The sequence below is a fragment of the Periplaneta americana genome, chromosome 5 (assembly GCF_040183065.1).
Source record: "Periplaneta americana isolate PAMFEO1 chromosome 5, P.americana_PAMFEO1_priV1, whole genome shotgun sequence".
Taxonomy (NCBI): Eukaryota; Metazoa; Arthropoda; class Insecta; order Blattodea; family Blattidae; genus Periplaneta; species Periplaneta americana.
In genome coordinates this window covers 155,435,107-155,461,972 of record NC_091121.1, presented here as the reverse complement: position 1 = coordinate 155,461,972, position 26,866 = coordinate 155,435,107, and the positions used below count along the sequence as shown (strand labels likewise).

General features: G+C 36.3%; 1 protein-coding gene across 3 annotated transcripts; it reads left to right on the top strand.

The window, feature by feature from the left end:
• Positions 1-1,150: 1,150 nt before the first annotated feature.
• Positions 1,151-26,866, top strand: LOC138700234 (oocyte zinc finger protein XlCOF6-like). Of its 3 annotated transcripts, none has more exons than XM_069826706.1 (8): positions 1,151-1,279; positions 1,826-2,040; positions 4,443-4,589; positions 7,724-7,815; positions 9,572-10,511; positions 15,822-15,989; positions 19,876-20,034; positions 22,105-26,865. In XM_069826706.1, exons 2-8 carry the CDS (start codon positions 1,858-1,860, stop codon positions 22,639-22,641), a joined length of 2,226 nt encoding a protein of 741 aa, XP_069682807.1. In that variant the 5' UTR covers positions 1,151-1,279; positions 1,826-1,857; the 3' UTR covers positions 22,642-26,865. The 3 variants fall into 3 exon arrangements, with proteins under 3 accessions (XP_069682807.1, XP_069682808.1, XP_069682809.1); XM_069826707.1 differs by lacking the exon at positions 1,151-1,279 and adding an exon at positions 1,358-1,675; XM_069826708.1 differs by lacking the exons at positions 1,151-1,279; positions 1,826-2,040 and adding an exon at positions 2,125-2,401 and having other exon boundaries at positions 22,105-26,866.

Below are 26,866 nucleotides of genomic sequence, written 5' to 3'. Positions count from 1 at the left end.
AATAATCCCACCAGAATTGAAAATAAAACGTGATCAATAAATTTCATTAAAACATACTTAATTTTTCTACGTCTCTAGTAAAATATTATTGTTCCAATTATTGTATTTTAGCCATTAACATTTTCATTACAACCAATAACGAACATTTCACAAGCATCAATGTGAAATACGCAACGAGCTAGCACTCGATGGAAATACGACACAGTCCAAAGTCGACCGTGGACAGTCTATTGTTTCTAGTTGCTAACCGCTTGGAGCACTTTATCACGAGATTTGCAAAAAATCACCTCAAGCTTCGCGATTGTATATAGTAGACTGTAGTATGGTGTAGAGAGGAGTTTATAGTTCCCGCGTGCGCGCTGCAGTGTCCGTATTAGTGCAGCGTTGCTACATTGTTGTCAATGTTGTGCGAGCAGTAGCAAGAGTCACACACAATGCACTGATCAAATTATCTTCATAGGGAGACAACATCACAATTAAGGCAACAGAGACTGTTGGAAATGACAGGAGTGGGAAATTCCATTCATTATTGGTGTGAATAAAAACAATACGTCGTCTCCCAGCCATAGCATCAACACTTTCCCCTCTTTGCGCATCCCAACACTCTACAACTTACTGCCACGCCCTAACTGTAGCGCCACTGTGTTAACGCAATAGCAATATCCTAGTTTTTAATTGAACAAATACAGGCATTAAGGGAATCATGAAAGTAAATTCCACGAAAACAGAATGAAAATCGGTAAGCTGTTGTCGATATTTTGATAGTTCTCCATCTTTTCCACATACGCCGAGAATAGGAAGCGCCAAAGCAGTCATACTAATCTTTCCACTTTAATTTTATGTAATTCAGACATTTTTTTTTACGAATTCCAGTATTTTTTCCTATCAAACCAAATTTTAAAAAGATCGAAACTTTTTTCATACCAACAATTGAAAAATAATTATATATCGAATTATGAGATTATGGCCAGAAGGTAAGAGGAACAGGCAATGTGAAATTAGGTGATAATTTTCGTAAGTGTGTAAATCCAATTATAAGTACTACAAACCTTTCTATTCCGATCTAATATAATTTATGTTTTAATTCATTGGTATTTTGATAGTAATTATATAATCTTTGGAATATTTCAAAGGTTTTACGTTCATCGTTGATTAACATGGAGGACATAGTGCTGAAGAGCATATGATGAGTTACGGCAGAATTTAATAAGTATTTGTAAATCATTCTGTTGCATAACATTTACATTAAGTTGTAATGTTAACAATTACGGAGTTTTAGGTGATGTATTTTCATTCTTAAATTTAGAAATAATTATAGAAATGTGGCCTCAATTTTACAATCTCTTTGGCATAGAACTACACAGATCTCATAGCTTGAAATGGGAGGTTTTGTTTTGAAATTTATGTTAGTTTTTTTTACTAGAGTTGCTAGTAATTTGAAGTAATTACTGTCGAAATTAATTAATTTTTCATAGCTGTGTATTTTATCTGAAGCTATTTCTATTTTGGACAGACGTAGGCTTTACCAATTTGTCAGTCTTCAAGTTGTTAATTCGGTGCAATAATTCAAGTAGACTAATATAGATCTAAATTAATAACCACAGATTTGAAATGTGCAACATGAACGTTATATTTCCACAAATTGGAATTGGTTAAAGATTTTAAATTCAAAAGGGTAAGCCTGGTTTCTTTGTATTATATAAAATAATATATGTAAATTGCTGGGTTTAATTAACCTCTATTTTCTAATATTGACATTGAAATGACTGAATGAATATAATATGCGACTCTTCTCGTGAATTAAAATTTTTCTTTCCAATTTTAGGAATTTACGGCGATATTGAAAGCTTTTCAAGAATGGCTACTGATTGCATGGACTCTTCTAAAAGTGTTTTCACCATTGCACCTCCTGAGACAGAAATGAGCGATTTCTGCCGTATTTGTGCAACTACAGGGTCTGGAAACTTGTTTTCCATTTATAGCCAGGAAGGTGAACTATGGGATGTGGCTGAGAAAATTGGACGTTGTTTGCCTATCATTGTATGTATGAAAATATAAAAGACATTTATTATTTGACATTATGATACATGTTGTAGACTGCATGATGTAATGTATTATGTCGTTTTTTTTTAAGTAGGTTATTTTACGACGTTTTATCAACATCTTAGGTTATTTAGCGTCTGAATGAGATGAAGGTGATAATGCCGGTGAAATGAGCCCGGGGTCCAGCACCGAAAGTTACCCAGCATTTGCTCATATTGGGTTGAGAGAAAACCCTGGAGAAAACCTCAACCAAGTAACTTGCCCCGACTGGGAATCGAACCCGGGCCAGCTGGTTTCATGGCCAGACGCGCTAACCGTTACTCCACAAGTGTGGACTATTATGTCAGTTCTTTAAGACGTTAGTATTTATATTTTGTAATTTATACAATATTAGGCACAGTGATGGTAGACCTTATTAATTAAGATATTTAAAATTTTTATCACCAGGTGATGCATTCAGATTTAGGAGGGAACTGCACATTGTTAAGAGTGTTGCTTATGTAATAATACAAGAGCACTTCAAATATAGCTCTCAAGTGCTTCCTGTATAATGTCAATTCTGCCGCTAGGAGCGGTGTTCGGGTCTAGAGGGTCTAGGAATTCTCGTCATCGGAGATGTCATTATACCTCCTTGTCACCGATTACATTTTAGTGACCGGTATTTTGGCCACCGATTACGTTTTAGTCACCGATGTTCTCGTCACTGATTAGATTTAATAATTTATTAATGTTTCATTGGAAAAATTTAATGAGATTTAAATGTAATTTTAAGGTTGTTTCCGTGGTTACACATAAGTTAGCAGTATTTGACAAAACAATTTTAGGTGTAAGGTGACGTTCTTACTTATTTTAGTTATTATCAAATTTATTTCATTGATGGAACATCACGAAGGGGAATTTTGATTCACTCAAAGTATTAGGGGCTTTGTGAAACTAATACATCAAGGATATATGTATGCCAGGCATAAAGTCCGAGATTCCGGTTTTGTTTGGAGATATGATCAGTGCAGAAGATGCAATGCTACAATAACCCTAACTACAGATAAAACATCTGTAATTGAAGGCCCTTCTGAACATCCAAGTCATGGTCCTAACTGGGGAAGGATTCACTCCATTGAAACCATGGAGGCAATTAAAGAAACTGCATGAACAGCGGATGCATCACCTGCAGTCATTATTCAGTGTCACGCAAGAAATGTTTCGAGTGAAACAAACATTAACCTGCCAAAGGAAGAAACCATGAAGAGAACTGTCCGAAAAGTACGAAGACAAAATTTGTCACCTGAGCCCCGACATTTAAATGAATTGGAAGATATTGATGATCAGTGAGTCATCAGACACAATTTTGGTGGCAGTTTTGAAACATAAATCATGTAACATTTTATGCATTATGGCAATTTTGAAACAGTAATCACATAGAATTTTATACAGTGTACCTATGGATATTTTACTTTTCCAAATCAATTATCATTTTTAAGAAAATGTGTACTGGTGATCAAAAAGTCGAAGTGACCAAAACCCTGGGTGACAAAATTGCAGTGACTAACTTAGGTGGTACAATGACGAGAGTTCCAGTGACGAGAATTCCGCTTCCCGGTTCTAGAGATTCGTAGCAGAACATTTAAATTACATTGACATTTGGAGCATTTGGCTTATTAAATGCGTCATACAGTATTTTATGGATAATGGATACTATTTCTCAACTTCTGTGTCTCTATTATATTAAAATAAATGGTTGTCATTCTTGATATAAAAATGTAGTAGGCCTACATATAAACTGAGGCACTATCTTGTACTTCAATTCATACACCATACATTTTCGGAAATAATGACTAACTTACTGCATTTTACATTGCACTGTAGCATACTCTTTTCACCTATTTATTGTTATTATTATTATTATTATTATTATTATTATTATTATTATTATTATTATTATTATTATTATTATTATTAGATAAATTAAGGGACTGGTAGGCCTACTGTATTCTTTTTCGTTTCCCTGAATTCATAATTTAAGCAATAAGTGACAGGTGGCAAGGACTATGACATGCTTAGAGTGGGTTAGATGAGAAGATAGCTAAGTGACTAGATGCCGAAGACTAACCAGTGGATTAAATTATGGGTTAGCTAAGTGACATGGATTACTGTATATTATATCATCACTCTCCCAATTTTTCAATCTATTCTAGAAAGTAGTATAAAAATATCTTTATATTGTATAAACTCCATATTTTAAACCTCATGCTACTAAAAATCATGCTTTTTAGGCAATTTTTTCATCAAAAAACACACGTGCCCTTCTCGTACAGAATCTACTGTACTTTGTGTGTCAGTGGAAAGTTAAGTTTTCTCGAAGAATTGTTTAAATTAGATAATAATTTAAGAATTACTTTCAGGTACTTCCATCAGATACATTACCACAGAATATATGCGTGCAATGTTTGATGAAGCTGAATACGAGTTATGAATTGGTGATCACTGCACTTAATTCTGAAGCAAAACTGAAGGCTAGATTCCATTTAACAGAAGATTCCACGTTAGAGGTATTTTGATTATGTGTGTGTGTGTGTGTGTGTGTGTGTGTGTGTGTGTGTGTGTGTGTGTGTGTGTGTGTGTGTGTGTGTGTGTGTGTGTGTGTGTGTGTGTGTGTGTGTGTGTGTGTGTGTGTGTGTGTGTGTGTGTGTGTGTGTGTGTGTGTGTGTGTGTGTGTGTGTGTGTGTGTGTGTGTGTGTGTGTGTGTGTGTGTGTGTGTGTGTGTGTGTGTGTGTGTGTGTGTGTGTGTGTGTGTGTGTGTGTGTGTGTGTGTGTGTGTGTGTGTGTGTGTGTGTGTGTGTGTGTGTGTGTGTGTGTGTGTGTGTGTGTGTGTGTGTGTGTGTGTGTGTGTGTGTGTGTGTGTGTGTGTGTGTGTGTGTGTGTGTGTGTGTGTGTGTGTGTGTGTGTGTGTGTGTGTGTGTGTGTGTGTGTGTGTGTGTGTGTGTGTGTGTGTGTGTGTGTGTGTGTGTGTGTGTGTGTGTGTGTGTGTGTGTGTGTGTGTGTGTGTGTGTGTGTGTGTGTGTGTGTGTGTGTGTGTGTGTGTGTGTGTGTGTGTGTGTGTGTGTGTGTGTGTGTGTGTGTGTGTGTGTGTGTGTGTGTGTGTGTGTGTGTGTGTGTGTGTGTGTGTGTGTGTGTGTGTGTGTGTGTGTGTGTGTGTGTGTGTGTGTGTGTGTGTGTGTGTGTGTGTGTGTGTGTGTGTGTGTGTGTGTGTGTGTGTGTGTGTGTGTGTGTGTGTGTGTGTGTGTGTGTGTGTGTGTGTGTGTGTGTGTGTGTGTGTGTGTGTGTGTGTGTGTGTGTGTGTGTGTGTGTGTGTGTGTGTGTGTGTGTGTGTGTGTGTGTGTGTGTGTGTGTGTGTGTGTGTGTGTGTGTGTGTGTGTGTGTGTGTGTGTGTGTGTGTGTGTGTGTGTGTGTGTGTGTGTGTGTGTGTGTGTGTGTGTGTGTGTGTGTGTGTGTGTGTGTGTGTGTGTGTGTGTGTGTGTGTGTGTGTGTGTGTGTGTGTGTGTGTGTGTGTGTGTGTGTGTGTGTGTGTGTGTGTGTGTGTGTGTGTGTGTGTGTGTGTGTGTGTGTGTGTGTGTGTGTGTGTGTGTGTGTGTGTGTGTGTGTGTGTGTGTGTGTGTGTGTGTGTGTGTGTGTGTGTGTGTGTGTGTGTGTGTGTGTGTGTGTGTGTGTGTGTGTGTGTGTGTGTGTGTGTGTGTGTGTGTGTGTGTGTGTGTGTGTGTGTGTGTGTGTGTGTGTGTGTGTGTGTGTGTGTGTGTGTGTGTGTGTGTGTGTGTGTGTGTGTGTGTGTGTGTGTGTGTGTGTGTGTGTGTGTGTGTGTGTGTGTGTGTGTGTGTGTGTGTGTGTGTGTGTGTGTGTGTGTGTGTGTGTGTGTGTGTGTGTGTGTGTGTGTGTGTGTGTGTGTGTGTGTGTGTGTGTGTGTGTGTGTGTGTGTGTGTGTGTGTGTGTGTGTGTGTGTGTGTGTGTGTGTGTGTGTGTGTGTGTGTGTGTGTGTGTGTGTGTGTGTGTGTGTGTGTGTGTGTGTGTGTGTGTGTGTGTGTGTGTGTGTGTGTGTGTGTGTGTGTGTGTGTGTGTGTGTGTGTGTGTGTGTGTGTGTGTGTGTGTGTGTGTGTGTGTGTGTGTGTGTGTGTGTGTGTGTGTGTGTGTGTGTGTGTGTGTGTGTGTGTGTGTGTGTGTGTGTGTGTGTGTGTGTGTGTGTGTGTGTGTGTGTGTGTGTGTGTGTGTGTGTGTGTGTGTGTGTGTGTGTGTGTGTGTGTGTGTGTGTGTGTGTGTGTGTGTGTGTGTGTGTGTGTGTGTGTGTGTGTGTGTGTGTGTGTGTGTGTGTGTGTGTGTGTGTGTGTGTGTGTGTGTGTGTGTGTGTGTGTGTGTGTGTGTGTGTGTGTGTGTGTGTGTGTGTGTGTGTGTGTGTGTGTGTGTGTGTGTGTGTGTGTGTGTGTGTGTGTGTGTGTGTGTGTGTGTGTGTGTGTGTGTGTGTGTGTGTGTGTCATGCACAGGGTGAACCGTAAATGTCGTTAATTTTATTCCTTCTTGAAAAAAAAATTATTTTATATGAAATATTTCATAATATATTTTCGGAAAGCTATTGAATTAATTCCCAATATGCTCTGTCAATTTAAGAGAACATTGTATTATGAGTCCCGCGCCATGGCGTCATGGTCTAAGGTATCCTGCCTAGGACTCGCGTTATGGAATGTGTGCTGGTTCGAGTCCTCATGGGGGAAGAAATTTTCTCGTGAAATTTCGACCAGTGTATGGGACTGATGCCCGCTCAGCATCGTGATGCACTTGGGGAGCTACAATAGGTAGCGAAATCCAGTTACGCAAACCAGCTATAATGGCTAGGGGGCTCATCGTGCTAACCACACGATACCTCCATTCTGGTTGGATGATCGTCCACCTCTGCTTCGGCATGGGCCATGAGGCCAGCAGGCGGCTGATAGGTCTTGGCCCTTCATGGGCTGTAGCGCCACGGATTATTATTATTATTATTATTATTATTATTATTATTATTATTATTATTATTGTTGTTGTTGTTGTTGTTGTTGTATTATGATAATAAATGATTGAAAGAATTTTAGTTTTGTCCTTTAAATATACAGAAATTTGATCTGCACAAAAGTAAGTTTTTATACTGTAGAGAAATTTTGAAATGTAATACACTCCGATAATGCTATAAGGCTATTGCCTGGAGAGAGGCAGATATACATGGGCACAGGTACCCTGAACAGTTTGTGTGTGCGAGGGACAGGTGAGACGAGAAATGTAAACACGCTTTTAAAAACGGTTTGGAAAATTAAATTCTTGTATGTAAGTTTATCGTTACTACTTTAAAAAAATAAAGTGGGAGGAAACTATTTCTTATTGCCTGAAGAAAGTACTTACAGTAAAAAATAATTCCTTGAAATTAATGACCTTATTTACAGTTCACTCTGTATAAGACACTATCCGAAAATATGAAATTGGTTTCATCCTTAATTGGTACAAAATTATTCAATTCCCCCTCCCCCCTTCTTTTTAAAGTTTTTTTTTTAAGTTACTTTACTAATATTTGACTTCAGAAAATTATTTTTGATAGTACCCATTACCTGTGATTTATGGTTTTACAATACACACCTGTTTAAAGGTTTCTTTCGTATTTACTTTTCAGACATTTTGTGGTATGGATACGACCAGAATGCATGTTAAGGAAGAAGATGAAACAACTGAATTAAAGGTGGAGACATCAAACAGCAATGAGGAGTAAGTAAAAGGGTTCTGTTGTACACTTAAAAGAATTGTATGTTGAAACATAATGAAATTATAAAAGGGCGAGGGACTGTGTTTGTGCAATTGTGTTTCTGCGTGGATATGTGTGTATGTGCACGCACATTTAAAGTAACACAACTTTTAATTTTTTTTACATAAATGTATTTACTTACTTACAAATGGCTTTTAAGGAACCTGGAGGTTCATTCCTGCTCTCACATAAGCCTGCCATCGGTCCCTATCCTGTGCAAGATTAATCCAGTCTCTGTCATCATATTCCATCTCCCTCAAATCCATTTTAATATTATTCTCCCATCTACGTCTCCCGACTAACACTCTATATGCATTTCTGGATTCACCCATACATGCTACATGCACTGCCCATCTCAAATGTCTGGATTTAATGTTCCTAATTATGTCAGGTGAAGAATACAATGCGTGCAGTTCTGCATTGTGTAACTTTCTCCATTCTCCTGTAACTTCATCCCTATTAGCCCCAGATATTTTCCTAAGCACCTTATTCTCAAAGACCCTTAATCTCTGTTCCTCTCTCACAGTGAGAGTCCAAGTTTCACAACCATACAGGACAACCGGTAATATAACTGTTTTATAAATGCTAACTTTCAGATTTTTTGACAGCAGACTAGATGACAAAAACTTCTCAGCCGAATAATAACACGCATTTCCAATATTTATTCTGCGTTTAATTTCTTCCCAAGTGTCATTTATATTTGTTACCATTGCTCTAAGATATTTGAATTTTTCCACCTCTTCAAAGGATAAATCTCCAATTTTTATATTTCAATTTCGTACAATATTCTGGTCATGAGACATAATCATATACTTTGTCTTTTCAGGGTTCACTTCAAAATCTATCACTTTACTTGCTTCAAGTAAAATTTCCATGTTTTCCGTAATCGTTTGTGAATTTTCTCCTAACATATTCACGTCATCTGCATAGACAAGAACTTGATGTAGCCCATTCAATTCCAAAACCTCTCTGTTATCCTGAACTTTCCTAATGGCATATTCTAGACGAAGTTAAAAAGTTAAGGTGATAGTGCATTTCCTTGCTTTAGCCCTCAGTGAATTGGAAGAGGATCAGATAGAAATTGGCCTATGTGGATTCCGTCATGGACAGCCTTCAGCTTTGGAGTTGGGCGAAGGGCTAACAACCCATCACCGTAAAATCCATACATAAATGTATTACCTTTTTTATCATACTGTATTTTCTCACGTAATTCACCCCTTTCCAGTCCCAAGATTTTTAAGACTAGAGTTTTATTTTCTTCGCATAATTTCCTCCTCTTGAATAAAGAAATTGGACAATCGTTTTCTGTTTCTTGAGATTCTAAGTAATATGCATGCAAAACCTGAAACCTGTTCTGCTCTATACTGTTCACCCAGTAGAATTTTTATTTCGTGTTTGATGCATACTATCTTCTCTCTAAATATTGGAACCTTTTCTCAGAAAACATTGTATTTTCAAAATGTGTCTGCTGATAACATATCGTAAGTCTACAAATGTTGTTATATTTTATAAATAACAAATGCATAAGAGTTATTAGGTTATTAGGTGTGATAAAGAAGAATAAGAAGTTAATTTTGCTATTCTGTACAATTTCCTCAAATTCTTTTATGAGATTTTAGAAGTAAACCAACAAATTGTTGTGTTGGCTTCATGTTGCTTACTTTATATTATTTGTATGAAGTGGTAATCAACTTAACATTAATCTTTTTCTTCTTTCAGGTTTTCACCTGTATCAAAATGTGAAGTTGTGTTATCAGTAGATGTGGGAAGTAATTACGAGTCGAAAGAAGAAGCCTCTCCAGCAATGGCAGCTGCTTCCTGCAGTGTGCAGGGGCATGATGCAATTCTGAACGAAACAAAGACAGCAAAAACAGAAGAGTTAGGAGATTGTAATGATACAAGTAAAGGGATGAATGTTATTGATAGTAAAGAAGTAATTGAAAATAATCAGGAGGGTTCTGACATTGATCATTCAATGCCATTAGATGTACCATCATTGACTATTTATGGACCTGCAATGTGTGATCTTTGCAATGTGACGTTCACTGATATGGACGAGTTTGACAATCACGTTGTAAGTCAGCATCTTCAGAAACACAAATGGCAGTGTGTTCGTTGTGATGATAATTTTGAGCAGTCTCAAGATCTGGTTCTTCACAAAGCAACGGTACATGGAGAAGAACCTGTGTGCTGTGAACGATGTTGGGAAAAGAAAGAGACAGACGAAAATTCTTGTGATGAAAGGATAGAGGAAGAATGGCTTGAAGAACCTGAAGCTCATCTTGATGAAAGTCAAATTCATGCAAATAACGTTATGAAAGAAAATGGACATTTATTAGAGTTCTATTGTGAGCTGTGTGATAGAAATTTTAATAATGAGACAAAATTGAAGGATCATTATCTAATTCACGTGCCACGATCATTAGTGTGCATTAGATGTGGTCTTAAGTGCAATTCATTCTATGAACTCTCTGTACATAAGAAGAGTCATGTACGAAATACCAAAGATAAAAGATACACGTGTGAAGTTTGTAGAAAGACATTTTTGGAACGCATTCTTTTCAATTATCATCGTCGGCATTGTGGAAACAAGCAGTATACATGTAATTTTTGTGATCGGACTTTTTTGCGTGAATACAGCTACCAACTCCACATGAAGGTAGGCTATTTAATTTTTCCTTAGGCCTACATAATTTTTGGAAGAAAGATAGTTTCGTAGGCTTGGACTAGGTTGTTAAAGTTTTAGGTTATTAAAGTTAATTTAGTTTAGAAGTCCACATTCATAGTGTTCTGCCCAAGGGTAAAGGCTTGTTCACAATAAACCAGAAACGAGAATCAGAACGAAAACGAAAATGTGTACATTTAAATGTGAGCATTCACAATTAACGAAAAGCTTACCGGAGCCCGGGATCGGGAACGGAGAGTTGGCCAAGTTTCAACTTTGGCGTTCATGTTTCCAATCATAGCCCAGTAGATTCATTCTATTGCCATCTAAAAGCTATTTTGTCGTCGTATATTTTGTAGCAAGAAGACCGTGACATAACCTATGCATTATTTTGTTCTGTGCTGTGCATCATGGAGCAAGTTTTATTTGATGAGATTCTAATATTGAGTGTTGAGGAAAATCCTCACGTTTACGATAAGCGGCACGCCTTGTACAAAGATGAGAAAATGAAGGAGAATACGTGGCTTTCAATAGCTGCATCTTTGAACACCGATCGTAAGTGAATCAGATTTTATTACTGTATTGGTTGTATTACACACTACATATTCATGCTTCAATTCAATAATTACTGTTGTGTTCATTTTTGTTCTATTACAAATGTTTCTTCTCTAATTATTTTACGTTATGGTAGACTTAAAATAGGTTGTGATAATAAAGATGCATTGGCATATTTATAGTACCGTACCTAATGAAATGTTTCAGTTGAAATTTCGAAGTTGGTTAACCTGTGTTTATGTTGGCTGCCTTGTACTCATGAGAGAACGCCATTGGTCAATTATACACAAATAACATCAGAATGCGTAATATCGACTTTACATATCATTATTGACATGCATATCGATATGCATAGTCGTCTACGTTCTCGGTTTATTGTGAATAAAAAAATTTCATATTCACGTCCTCTGCTTCTCGTTTTCATTCTGGTTCTCGTTCCCGGTTTATTGTGAACCAGCCTTTAGTCTTCCACTGCAAACCCAGCATTCTCCAATTTTTTCTATTTTCTGCCTTGCTCTTAGTATCCACATATGATCCATATATCTTAATGTCGTCTATCTTCTGATGCCTATCTTCTTCTGCCCTGAACTCTTCTTCTGTTCACTGTTCCTTCCAGTGCATCCTTCAGTAGGCAGTTTCTTCTCAGCCAGTGACCCAACCAATTCCTTTTCCTCTTCCTGGTCAGTTTCAGCATCATTCTTTCTTCATCTACTCTTTCCAACACAGCTTCATTTCTTATTCTCCGTCCACTTCACATGTTCCATTCTCTTCATATCCACATTTCAAGTGCGCCTATTCGCTTCTCTTCATTTCGTTGTAATGTCCATGTTTCTGCCCCATACAATGCCACACTTCATACAAAGCACTTCACTAGTCTATTCCTTAGTTCTTTTTCCATAGGTCCACAGAAGCTCCTTTTTCTGTTAAAAGCTTCCTTTGCCATTGCTATCCTCCTTTTGACTTCTGGCAGCAGCTCATGTTACTGCTTATAATACACCCAAAGTATTTGAAGTTGTTCACTTGCTCTACGGTCTCATTTAGAATTCGCAAGTTTACCTTCTTTATTTTTCTTCCTATGATCATGGTCTTTGTCATATTTGCATTTATCTTCATCGCATACTGCTCACAGCTGTCATTTAGTTCCAGTAGCATATCCCTTAGTATCATCTCCTCTTCTGCTAACAAGGTCATATCATCATCAGATCTTATGCACTTTATTCTTCTTCCTCCTACTATCACTCCTCCCACGTTCGGAAGACAGTTCTTCATTAATATAGAATGAATATTAATTTAACTTGCATAGAGTGAATACTAAGTCTGCCTCTTGATTTCTTGTATGTCCCTGTTATTTCAGTTCTACATCTTTCTCAAGTATAGGATCTGATATTTATTTTTTCTTCTGATTCGAGCATCAGAGACACTGCAGAGTGTCGTGTCTTTGGAGACGAAACAGGCCACTGGTTTTTTTTTGTCTGGTCCTCTGTCAATTTGGGATAGAATTGTGTAAACCTATAACACTGAATCTTTTGACTCAAGTCCCTATTGAAAGAAGCTTTGCTGGAAGGTACCTTTGGGTTTTTCTTTCAGAAGTTGTGAAAATTCTGGTTACTGTTTTTTTCAATAGAAATGAAATATCTACAAACATTATCTCCTGTCAAGGCACAGAACACATTTACCTTCTAGGTCCTTCACTTATTGTTCAGTAGAATTGTGTGAGCTTTCAGAACCCCCATACACTTTTTCTGACAAATGAAATATGACTTCATCACTGAAACACATTGTCCACAGGAATGTTTCAGCCTTTTCAATGTAGATCATTATGTCTGAGCAAGAAATGCGCTGCTGTTTATCATTTGGTGTAATAATCTACAGAAATTGTAAATTATATGGATGATGTGTAAGGAGTTTCCGCAAAATTTGTTACATTGTTTTTTTGTAGTACATTGCCACATTGTTGTGTAGACTTCCTTAGGGTTCAAAGAAAATGCTGCCTGAGATAATCAACTGTTAGCAAAGAAAGGAACTTATATCAACTTAAAAACAAATTTCAAGTTCCCATATGAATCAATAAAGCGAGTCATAAAAAGAATAAGTCACAGCGAACAGGCAAAACATCAAAATTCAAAATGGAAAGAATCATTCAAAGATCCAAAACTAATTCCTGATCTACCTCGAAAATCTGCCATGGCCATGTTTACTGTAGATTGATTACTGGTCATGATTGCCTCAGTAAACACCTCCATCGTATTGGAGTACTGAATTCACCTAAATGCTTACTGTGCACCAGAGAAGAGGACATGGACATGGAGCACCTGGCTAATTGTGATACTCTTAGGACATTTGTGGACCTTCCATCAAAATATTGGGAAGCAAGAAGGATGATGACTTCATTGTTAAATCCAGAGCATTAGATACACGCACATAATCAACTGTTTCATCACTCGAATGTGATTGACTGGGACTCTTCTCTCTACAGTTGCACCAGTCTCTTGATATTTCTTGAATTACTTACAAATGGATTTCACAGTTGGAGAATCCTTTTCATACTCCCAAATACTCACTGCACAGAAATAGCACACTTCATACTATGACACTTCAAAATGCTGAAAGTACTCTTCTAGCCTTCACCATCTTGTAACATACATGCTGTAGCAATAACTACCAAAAGTAGCGCACGCATATTCTGGAATTGAGATCTAATTTAAAAACTGTTGTTATTGTTTTCTAATGCCAGGCATTTGACAATAAAGTCATTTGACCTCTTGCACTCCAATATTTTTCAAAGATACTATCATGACCAGCCACTGAAGCACAGATTTTGAGGTGTTCCGAATCCATTTCTTGGTTTGAGTTGCACAATGGGCAGTTAGGGGACTGATATATTTCAATTCTATGCAGGTGTTTGGCCAAACAATCATGGCCTGTTGCTAATCTAAATGCAGCTACAGACGATTTTCGTGGTAAATCGGGAATTAACTGTGGATTATGATGCAGAGAGTTCCATTTTTTTCCCTTGAGATTGTGTTATCAAATTTTGTTTTTTTTTTGTCAAATTAAGTATGTAGATTTAATAAATCTTTTCGCAGAGTAATACGTAGATTTAATAACAGGTCTGTAAGTAGCAGTGCTGCCCTTCTTTGCTGAAGCATCCACATTCTCGTTTCCCAGGATTCCACAATGGGATGGTATCCATTGAAATACAATTCTTTTATTGAGTGATCAGTGGCGGCTTCTGCATATTTCTTAAGAGGAGGAAAGAAGTTAACAGCACGAAATGACACCTTCTTAAATGAAACATGCTACAAATTAACCTACATGTATACATGTAAGACCAGGTAGTTTTGGGGTTGGCCTTCCCTTCTGTATAGCAATAATCTGTTCTTGTAAACTCCAGTTTCCTAAATTGTCCAAAATATATTATGTTTTCACTTCCATTCATTGTTGAATAATTGCGCAAATTAACAATTACAAGGAAATTCACAACCTCGTAGCATTTTTCGAGCACACTACAGCATCACACGTGTTGGAAGAGACTAGCTACTAACTCGTAACCGGAACCGTTTTACGGAAATGGAAATGGGAATGGGAAATAATGTGAGGAAAGCGAGAACACTGCACCCACCCACGTGGTCTGTGTTGCCACATGTACATTTTACAAGTTCAGTATCACATGCTTTTGAAGAATGTTAGTTCTTGTAAAGTCATACTATCATTATTGCTCAAAGCTGCCTGTGACCGATTAATTTTTTATGTTAAAAATGATGTAGTTTGGAGTACCTACTTTCAGTTGCAAATATATTTGTACAAAACTGACAACTTGGCTGTTGCCCTGTCTAGTAAACAATGAATGGAAGTGAATTTCAGGGGCCAACTACGTAGAACTACTTCCTCTTTGTTTTACATAAACCTGACTTTAACTTTCAAATATCCACGAAAGTTTCAGACCATGAATAGTAGCCTATATAAAGTGCAATGAATAATATTTTTGATTTATAATTAAAAAAAAGTTTACATGGTGTCTTTCATAGCGTTGCGTTAAAACTGTTTTTGTTGTGTCTCCTCCTAGATGTGTTATAGTCCGGTTGAATGCAACTTCGTTAGGTGGCAGTGGTAGCGAGCTTGCTGCACGACCAGTCAGTTTCTATTTCCCATCCATGACTGATTCAGAGGAGGATCTCCTCCCTCTCCGTCCATTTACTTGCTTTAAAACTCTGCTTCTTTCTCTGGCCGCTAGTGCGCTGTTGTCTATGTGTGTTAACTGCAGTAGAGGAATGGAGTGCCTTTCCTCCACACAGACAATCTCGCATCTTTCTCACAGTTTTCTACAGCACATGAGCAGCATTGTTTAAAACTCGATCAACTGAGTTTTTCTTATGGCTGTGAACTTAAAAATTATCGAATCTTCCTCGAATTTTAAAGCACATATTTTATTTGATATTTACTTTCAATAGAAGAAAATGTGAGGAGGACGTTCCTCCCTTCCCTCCCCCGAGGAACTGCCACTGTGAGTGATATTAAAAACTATAAGTTGCATTTTGCTATTGCTAATCGCATCTTTGTAAAAAAGTCATAAATCATATCATTTTTACTCGCTTTGTCTATTTTATTACTATAAAATGAATTAATTGTATTATTTATTTATTTATTTATTTGTTTTATATAAATTACACTGCAAATTAATTTGTTACCTTTCCAGTTTTGTGCTCCCATTTTTCATTGTCGTAAGACTAATCTCACTTTATTATACAGGTTCACAAGCAAGAACAGAAGGAATACAAGTGTGACTGTGGACAGAAGTTCGATAACTTCAACAGTCTCCAAGTTCACAAGAAGACACACGAAAGACAGACCACAATGAAGTGTGTCACGTGTCAAAAGGTGTTTACAAATGAGACATTATACAAGAGACATAGATATGTGAGTTGGTATTTAACTTTTTGTGCATAAATATAGAAATATTTAATGAAATAATTAGTTAATCTTAGAAATAAGATTGATTATGGACTGAATCTTGTCAGATGCGAGGGATGTGAGGCAATTAAGTACAGTGTTGTGACATGGTTTCTGGAGGTAATCTTTTCCCTGACACACTATCACTGTGTTCTGTCTATGAATATTATGATTAACGATAGTTGTAACAATTGCCCATACCGTACATTACTTGTTGATTTGGTTCAGTGGACCTAGGAATAATTTCCAGAAGCAAAAAACTACCCATACCTACAGATTCTGATACCTCTGCAAATGGTACAACTGTCACCATGATTTTACAATAACTGAAGGGCTCCCTGCGAAAAGGGAGTAACTCCACTTTTTGGTGAAATTAATGTTCTACTTCTTTTATACTTTAAAAAATATGCCCAATCTTTTAGTGCAAGAGTGGTGTGATTCCGAGCATTTGGTAGTAAGTTACAGTGGAATTGGAGCTGAGCTGCCAATCGTTTCGTTGCAAAAAGGAGGCAACTGCTGAAGCTATATACAGAGTGAACTGTAAGTAGTGTCATTACTTTCAGGGGGTTATTCTTTGATATATTTCAAACAAAATCTTTAATACAATTTTTCTAGTTTTTGCTTCCTTTTTGAGATAAAAAAAATTGTTATAATTTTGTATTATATGAAACATATCATAGTATATTTTGGGAAAGTCATTGATTTAATTCCCAATATGGTCATATGCTCAGCCATTTTAAGAGAGCAGTGTATTATGATAAATTATTATTTATAAAAAAGTACCAACTGCAATGAAAAAACCATGTCCAACGAATGAAATGGAATAGACTTCCAAAAGCCATACTTCAATACTGTTCCCAAAGGAAGAGATCTAAAAAAGTGGACTGAGAATGACTCACTGGCCTTGTGCCTCATACTTGTTTGGATAATGATGATGATGAAATTATTGAAAGAATTTAGTTTTGTCCTTTAAATGTGCAGAAATTTTATCCGAACAAATGTAACTTTTTGTTGTGGAAAAGAATTTTACAATGTTATATTTGTTCAGATCAGATTTCTGCACATTTAAAGGAAAAAAACTAGAATTCTTTCTTATTATAAAATTATATTGTATTACTACTACTACTACTACTACTACTACTACTATTATTATTATTATTATTATTATTATTATTATTATTATTAATATAAATGATATTCTGGAGGAAATTAAACACAGAATAAATATGGGAAATGCCTGTTATTATTCGGTTGAGAAGCTTTTATCATCCAGTCTGCTGTCAAAAAATCTGAAAGTTAGAATTTATAAAACAGTTATATTACCAGTTGTTCTTTATGGTTGTGAAACTTGGACTCTCACTTTGAGAGAGGAACATAGGTTAAGGGTGTTTGAGAATAAGGTGCTTAGGAAAATATTTGGGGCTAAGAGGGATGAAGTTACAGGAGAATGGAGAAAGTTACACAACACAGAACTGCACGCATTGTATTCTTCACCTGACATAATTAGGAACATTAAATCCACAGACGTTTGAGATGGGCAGGACATGTAACACGTATGGACGAATCCAGAAATGCATATAGTGTGTTAGTTGGGAGTCCGGAGGGAAAAAGACCTTTGGGAAGGCCGAGACGTAGATGGGAGGATAATATTAAAATGGATTTGAGGGAGGTGGGATATGATGATAGAGACTGGATTAATCTTGCTCAGGATAGGGACCAATGGTGGGCTTATGTGAGGGCGGCAATGAACGTCCGGGTTCCTTAAAAGCCAGTAAGTAAGTATTATTATTATTATTATTATTATTATTATTATTATTATTATTAAATTCTTTATTGTGATTATACACTGCTCTCTTAAAGTGACCGAGCATATTGGGGATTAAATCAATGGCTTTCCCAAAACACGTTATAAAATGTTTCATGTAAAACAATTTTCATCTCGAAAAGGAAGCAAAAACGAACAAAATTGTATTAAACTTTTTTTGTCTGAAATATCTCAAAGAATAACTCCCTGAAATTAATGACATTACTTACAGTTCAACCTTTATGTATACGTGTATATATATATATATATATATATATATATATATATATATATATATATATATATATATATCTGCTATGGCTTGTGCTGCAGTTTATAGTGACACAATAATTGTGTGTTCAGTGCAAAACGTGGCTAATTATATTCATAAAATTTGCTCTTGTCACACGTTAAAAGTGTTAAAATTGTTTAAAAAGGTATTTACCTTTCGGCAGACGGCCCGTTTCGACGCTATTTGTCGTCGTCTTCAGTGTCTCTTGAACCACTGCTGATTTTGGCTCTGCGATGTGCAGTTGTCGATGGTAGGGGTGGGGGTGTGTTGTTCCTATGGTGGGGGTTGGCTGTCTGTATGCTATAACCAAACCTTACATTACATCAAATTATGCAGATCACATTATCGACAATAATCATGACTACAATAATACAGAAACAGATATGGAAATTTTACACATCACACCAAAAAGTTTACAGTTAAATATCCTAGAACAATACGAAATATATAAGAATACAATAGCACACCCACATTACATACTTAATACGCAACTACAGTTCAATACGCACACATTGTTTGACATCATAATACGTCATAGCATACAGACAGCCAACCCCCACCATAGGAACAACACACCCCCACCCCTACCATCGACAACTGCACATCGCAGAGCCAAAATCAGCAGTGGTTCAGGAGACACTGAAGACGACAAATAGCGTCGAAACGGGCCGTCTGCCGAAAGGTAAATATCTTTTTAAACAATTTTAACACTTTTAACGTGTGACAGAGTAAATTTTATGTTTTTAACAAAGTGTTAACGAGAACTTTAATCAATGAATTATATTCAATTTTATTGCATATCCATTTTTTCGGAACTGCATTCAGATTACATGCCTAATGCTCTTGGTGCAGCAGGATACGAAAATATTTAGTTCAGGATGGAAATTATGTGGCAAGAATATGGTGCTTCTGTTTTCCATATTCTGATGACATTAGATCGATTTCTGGTAAGCCACATATAGAACTGTATTGACAGTGACAAAAGCTAGACAATTTTCATACGTCCATTTGACAACTAAGCAACCAGATTATCATCCATCATCACTATCACCAAGGATTTATGGCATTAAAATAATATGAAACCCCTCAGTGATATAGTGAGTCAATATCTATTGAATTCTATATTTTTTTCAATGGTTGAGCTGTTTGGACTTTTTCCATTGCTAATTTTTCAAAATAGTAACACAATGTTTCGAAGAGTGGATCTCTCTTCATTGTCATGTGAAAACCTACTGTGGGGATTGTTACAAACAGCTAGCCTCTCTGACTGATCGATGAAGAGCAGTAGGGTTCTGTGCTTATTCATGAATTTAAAACATTTAACCTTTAATTTAATAATAAGATAATGATATATTAAATGACATTGTTGTGATCTTATTGGACTATCAGCTTTCATTCATCATATTTAGAAAATAACAAGAAATTCTATTTTTTAAAAGCATAGTTTATTTCAATTGTTTCTAAGAATACACTGCATTTTTATAGAATACTTCTATATGACGACTGCAAAATATTTATGATATGACACTATGTTGAGATTGGTCATACATGCATATTTTTAGAGCCCTCCATCTTCTAGTTTAAATTTTTAAGTGTTCATTTTTGTTACAGTTATTTTAATTTTGGGTCCCTTTGACAGTGAATGTGATTAATATGTGTTTTAAAAAATGGTATTACATTTTCATTGTCCAAAACTGTTACAAATTGTTGGTTTTATGTTACATCATTAATGAATTGCTAACATTTCAACTTTATAGATACATGATCCAGAATTCTGGGACCGTTTCAAGTGCCAGACATGTCAGCGTCCATTCAGAGATGCGCATGCATTGAAGGACCATATGCAACTACATGCAGGCATAAAACCTCATATGTGTGATTTATGTGGACGTACATACAACAGATTTGCTAATATGGTAAGTTGTATAGTAATGAATGGATTCCAGCAGTGTTCATATGTCAAGCTAAAGAAACGTTAATCATTTATGATCGAACTCTGATCTACAATTAACTGGAATTTGATTGGTAATCAGTTACATTCTTGTTGCGCAAACAACAATCTAGATTTAATCGCCAATCAAACTGTTGTCAGATTTGATTGGCAATTTTTTTGTGGTCAAATAATGATTCTCCAATCAGACTTGCTCTATATGTTCTGTTTATAGACCCAGTTAAACTTCTTTGGAAAATAATTGTTGTTGTTGTTTTCTAATGCCAGGCGTTTGACAATAAAGTCATTTGACCTCTTGCACTCCAATATTTTTCAAAGATATTATCATGGCCAGCCACTGAAGCACAGATTTTGAGGTGTTCTGAATCCATTTTTTGGTTTGAGTTACACAATGGGCAGTTAGGGGATTGATATATTCCAATTCTATGCAGGTGTTTGGCCAAACAATCATGGCCTGTTGCCAATCTAAATGCAGCTACAGACGATTTTCGTGGTAAATCGGGAATTAACTGTGGATTATGATGCAGAGAGTTCCATTTTTTCCCTTGAGATTGTGTTATCAAATTTTTTTTTTGTTGAAGTCTAAGTATGTAGATTTAATAAATCTTTTCACAGAGTAATACGCAGATTTAGTAACAGGTCTGTAAGTAGCAGTGCTGCCCTTTTTTGCTAAAGCATCTGCATTCTCGTTTCCCAGGATTCCACAATGGGATGGTATCCATTGGAATACAATTCTTTTATTGAGTGATATTAATTGAGAGAGCATTTTAGTTATTTCTGTTGTTTGAGATGAAGGTGTGTGTTTAGAGACTATTGATAGAATAGCTGCTTTGAAGTCTGACAATATAACTGCATTCTTAAATTTATTGAAGTGGCATAGAAGATTCCTGAGACTTTCACTTATTGCAATGATTTCTCCATCAAAACTTGTTGTTCCATATCCAAGAGATCTACAGAGTGAGTATAAATGACTTCCCCGATTACGAAAATTATTTGTGAACAAACGATTGAATTAAAAAATTTGTTAAATATACGAATATATATGGAGAAACTCTCCAAGTTTTTAAACATACCTTATAGGTGCTCGATATGGGCTTCCCTTGTGACCCTGCAGACATCAAGCTGGTAGTCCAATTCGTCCCACACACGGCTAAGTGTATCCATATCAATTGCAGCAATGGCATTGATGATGCGGGTTCGTAGCTCTTGCAGATTTTCCTGTAATGGAGGTACAAAAACAGAGTCTTTAACATACACCCACAGGTAGAAGTCACACGGTGTTAAGTCAGGGGAACGTGGAGGCCAGGACAAGAGATGCATGTCGTCTTTGTCGTTGCACTTTCCAAGTCCAAGGTGTACGGCCCTTTCTTTTTCCTCGAACCCACCGTGTCAGGACATGTTAGAAGAGTGGCTGATGCCACAGCTGGAGAGTGATAGTGTTGATTTCGTATATCAACAAAATGGCGCTCCATCTCACTTCCACAACAAAGTCCGGACATTCCTGAATGACCGATTGCCAAACAGATGGATTGGTCGCATGAGGAGAGACGACATGCAATTCTTGTCCTGGCCTCCACGTCCCCCTGACTTAACACCGTGTGACTTCTACCTGTGGGGTTATGTTAAAGACTCTGTTTTTGTACCTCCATTACCGGAAAATCTGCCAGAGATATGCGCCCGCATCATCAGCGCCCTCGTTGCAGTCAATATGGATACACTTAGCCGTGTGTGGGGCGAATTTAACTATTGGCTTGATGTCTGCAGGGTCACAAGGTAGCACCTATAAGGTATGTTTAAAAACTTGGAGAGTTTCTCCATATACTGCTATATATAAAATTTTTCTACGTTCAATCATTTGTCCACAAATAATTTTCATAATCAGGGAAGTCATTTATACTCACGCTGTATAAAGAGAGAAAATAATTGTGCTACATCCTTTCATACTGTTCTATTGGTCAAAAGTAGTATGGCTTAGTAAAAGTGTAATAATAGTCTTTGTTAATTATTCTGTTTTTTTTTTTTTTTTTTTTTTCAGCTGAAGCATCGGAAACTTCATAAGCCTCAGAATCTTTGGGAACATAAATGCAACCACTGTGAGGCAAAATTTGAGCGCTTAAAGGATTTAATGTCGCACATAGAACATGCACACAGTGTTGGCGATACAGTTGCAGAAGATATAAGTGGCAAGAAACCAATGAAATGGATTTGTCGCTTTTGTGGAAAACGTATATCAACAAAACTTAGCCTTCAGGATCATGAACGCATTCACACAGGTGCTAAGCCATACATATGTGAATGGTGTGGACGTGAGTTTCGTTCCCGACCGAATCTCTTGCAACATCACCTGACCCACACAGGTGACAGGAAACACGCATGTGGAGTATGTGGCAAGAGGTTTGCTCGTAAGTCATTCATTGCCCAACATATGCGTGTGCATACAGGTGAAAAACCATTTGAATGTGATCTCTGTGGTAAACGATTCACACAAGCTGGTGATATGAAGCGACATCGCAATCGTCATGTCCAGCAGCAGAAAGAACAGTATGCACTACTGGTACAAATTCCACAATAATGGAGCTGTATTATGAAGAAACCGCTGAATTTCCATCATCGATATTTCACTTTAATATGAATATTTATAATTTTATAACATTTATAACTAAATTGAAGTTCACTTCTAAGTAAATTATTAATTGATTTTCCTAGAAAAAGATGTGTATTGGCATTAATAATATATAAAGATATTTTTCTGAAGAAATTATATTAAAAATAAGTTTTATAAAAATGGTTAATGGACAACTTGATCAGTTGATTAATGATATGAATTGAAATGTAAATATTATAACTAGGACCAGGATTCATATACAAATCCATATTTCTACTGGCCAGTTGAAAATCGTGCAAAAACATTGCCTGTGTGTGAAGGCTTGTGGCTGGACTATCTTTAACTATTTCCGAAAAACATTTACTATTCAGAATTGGACTTCTAAGTAATACTGTGCAACTATTTAAATAACTTAAAAAAAAGGCCCTGTTAAGTGTCACGTGATTTTCCGTTTCGATGACCCTGTAACAAAACCACTCGGATGAATAGTATCTTGTTTGGTTATTTTTTAATTAAGTGTTGAAGGTGTACAGATAACTTACGGACACTCTGTATGTACCTACGTGATACATCATTCACATTTTGTTTTTAGGAATCTAGTAAACCCTATAAAAAAAATTGGATTTTGCATATATTTATTGTTTTATTATGAATATTTCAAATTTTGTGCATATAAATCTTGGCCCTGATTATAACTGATTCTTATACGCTCTGTTCTGTTCATGTTTCTCCATTATCATATTTGAATTTTGTTATGAGGATAAATCTTTATAAAGATATCTTCATACTAATTTGGTTTGAATCTTGACGTTTGTATATATAATATTTTTATTAGCACATAAATCCAAAGAGCATCAGACAGAAGGAATACTGTGTATATTTTTAAGGCATCTGAAATTTTCTTAAAATGCAGAAACTTATACCTTTATATAAATAGATAGCAGCATATGTCTGTGTGTTAACTGAAGCACAGATTTGTATGTAATATCACATTAATTATGTAAGAAAAATCTTCAAAATATGTAACTAAATATATAGTACTAAAATGTCTAATAATTACAGTTGTTTTTTTTTTATAGTCATGGTTACAGTACTTCAACATTAATTTTGAACAAATCTGTCAATCTTAAGACAGTGAGCTTCAATGTGGCTGATGAGAAAGGCTACGGTGCGTCACATTCTTAGTCATAACATGGCCAATATTGAATAAGTTTATATATAAATGCACGTTTAACATGAGTTTATTACAGCAATTTCTTTATTTTATTTAGAACTTTGAACATGTATTTATATTAGGCGATTGTCATGATGGCCATGACTAGACCAAGATAATCATGTGATTCCGAATTGCACAATAGCCTGTCTTTCTTGTTAGCCACAGTTTTTGAAAAGTGATGAAACAAACAAATGTCCCACGCAGTGGCGTCGTGGTCTAAGGCATCCTGCCTAGGACTTGCATTACGGAATGTGCACTGGTTCGAGGCCTCATGCGGGAAGAAATTTTCTCATGAAATTTCGGCCAGTGTATGGGATCAGTGCCCACCCAGTATCATGATGCACTTGGGGAGCTACGATAGGTAGTGAAATCTGGTTGCAAAAGCCAGCTATAACAGCTGGGGGAGGATCATCGTGCTAACCATACGATACGATGATTGTCTACCTTTGCTTCGGCATGTGGGCGTGAGGCCAGCAGCCGGTTGGTTGATCTGGGCCCTTCACGGGCTTTAGTGCCACATATTAGAAACAAACAAATATAGAACTCCTGAATTTTCTTGATCATGTAATGAAACTTAACTAAGTTTGATTTCGTAAGAATATGATAAATCAACTCGTTTCCTACCTTCACATTACCTCCTATATACAAATTTCATTTTATGTGTTACTAGAAATGAAAATATGAATCAGTACCTTTGTTAATACTTGAAATTGTTGTCCCATGTTCGGCTGAAATATCTAATTATATCAATTCAATTTACAAACAACACATCCGAACACTCAACTGAATTTCAAAACATACACCCTTTTTGAGATAATCATGAACACATCCCACCACAACAAGAAACCAGAAGATAAAACTGGAACCCACTACGTTTCAGAGGATGACGCAAATCACGTCGAAACTAGTCAATCAGGTAATTCACCATCAAAATTATAATATTAACACATTGATATTGTTCAGTAACGTTCATCAGTAATTGTAAAGAGTTGCCAATAAAAGGAAAAGACTAAATATCTGAGAGCTTAGTATCCTATAGTCAGCCATGGAAACAATTCATTTTCTTTCATGACTATAACATTTTGTGACACAAAAATCTTTTCCATGTTTTCAGGATCCAGCTTGTTTTTCCTGTTCGCAAAAATAAACTTTTGTGTAGAAAAAGTTATTTTACATCACATGAAGTGAGGGCACAAAATTTATAATTCTGATAATACGATAGAATTAATGTTTACATTACCATTGTCTCCTTGAAGCACTTTGCTAATTTCCCTCATCTTCTTCAGGCCATCATTCTTTACTTTAACTGACAACACGTTTTCTCGACAAAATTTATCCAGAACTCCATGATTTGACTTTACGGGATATGAAATTGAACAGAAAACATTTTTTTTTAATTTACACGAGGTAAACTCATTAATACATCACAACACCTTCTGTATGAGGAACATCAAAACAAACACACCAACTTCAGTAATCCCCTTGCAACTATATCGTAAACGGAAGCCTGCCTAAAAATGCACACATTAAAGTCATAAGTACTAATTAACTAGTTAAAATGAAAATTATTGCTTTCTGCTTAATGTTGGTAGTTTGTACATTACCGGTCAAAAGTTTTCGATCACCTGTCACAACAATGGATTTGTCGTTAAAATAGGGATCTCATTTTGAATATTTTATCATATCATAATGCTAGAGAGAGAAAATAGTTATTTTGTTGGTCTATTTAGTTTTTCCGTTGTGTTTGTACATTGAAATAAAGTATATAGGCCTAGTTGTTTTCATAGCTGATCGAAAACTTTTGACCAGAGTGTACATATTCTCCAAATCAAATCGAGGTGTTCTGAATAAATTTTGTCGAGAAAACAAGCCCTCAGCTAAAGTAAATATTTACTAAAAGTCCAGAAAGCTAGAAAACAGTTTTTAGCTATAAAAAGATAAAAAAATATGCATTAAAATTTGCTCTTAATGTCGAAATATGCACAAACGTCCAAAATATGCACATATATGCACAAACAACCATCCGTCAATCATAATTAAACACGAAGCTTGTAATTACCCAGTTTAAAATATGCAGCTCCGATATAAATATGCATTTGCAGGTATTTCTCATCACTAATCATGTCACATATGAAGAAAAAAAAAGTATGGAAATTGAAATGTTTCTTTTTCTCCGTAAACACAGCTAATGTAGTACATGAAAATGTAAATGAACTAAATAATGAGAGTGATAAATAAAAGTAAATTTGTTAGTACAGTGACATTGATTTTAATTAAAAGGAATTCATATGTACCAGGAAGCCAAGAATGACATGGAAGAGAACAATGGAGAGAGAAACAGTTGAAGTGGAAAAGGAGTGAAAGAAGATTAAAGTGTTGGCTGTTAATTGTTTGAGATGGAGGAGATTCATTGTCAATCTATGCTTCACTGGAGAGTGACATGAAATATATATGTACAGAGTGTTCCTATGAAGACCAGTCCCACTCCAACCTATACCTAACAAAATCTGTTGGTGGGTGACAAATGATCGTACAACGGCATATGGATAAGTCAGTGCATGCTGCCCTATGCAGATGGGTCCCACTCAACCCTTTAACTAGCTTCCTTAGAATGGGTGCTCCTTACTATTGTCATTAAGTCGACGGAACACTACTACCTGGGACTGGTCTGCATAGGAATTCTCTGTATGTATGTATGTATGTTGTTTTCTAATGCCAGGCGTTTGACAAAAAAAGTCATTTGACCTCTCGCACTCCAATATTTTTCAAAGATATTGTCATGGTCAGCCACTGAAGCACAGATTTCGAGGTGTTCCGAATCCATTTCTTGATTGGAATTGCAAAATGAGCAGTTAGGGGATTGATATATGTATGAATATATCTTAGTCCTGAAACAAATATTACTATTAACCATAGCGGCAATTGAACTGCCTCTCCCTCCCGCACATTAAAGTCTTTTTATCTACTTTCCTTGCA

What these genes read in the sequence shown, in the direction of transcription:
- LOC138700234 (XM_069826706.1), top strand. Translation starts at nt 1,858, where the DNA reads ATGGCTACTGATTGCATGGACTCTTCTAAAAGTGTTTTCACCATTGCA. An exon ending in ACATCAAACAGCAATGAGGA is followed by an intron (nt 7,816 to 9,571) that starts GTAAGTAAAAGG and finishes TTCTTCTTTCAG; the next exon opens with GTTTTCACCTGTATCAAAAT. An exon ending in TATACAAGAGACATAGATAT is followed by an intron (nt 15,990 to 19,875) that starts GTGAGTTGGTAT and finishes TCAACTTTATAG; the next exon opens with ATACATGATCCAGAATTCTG.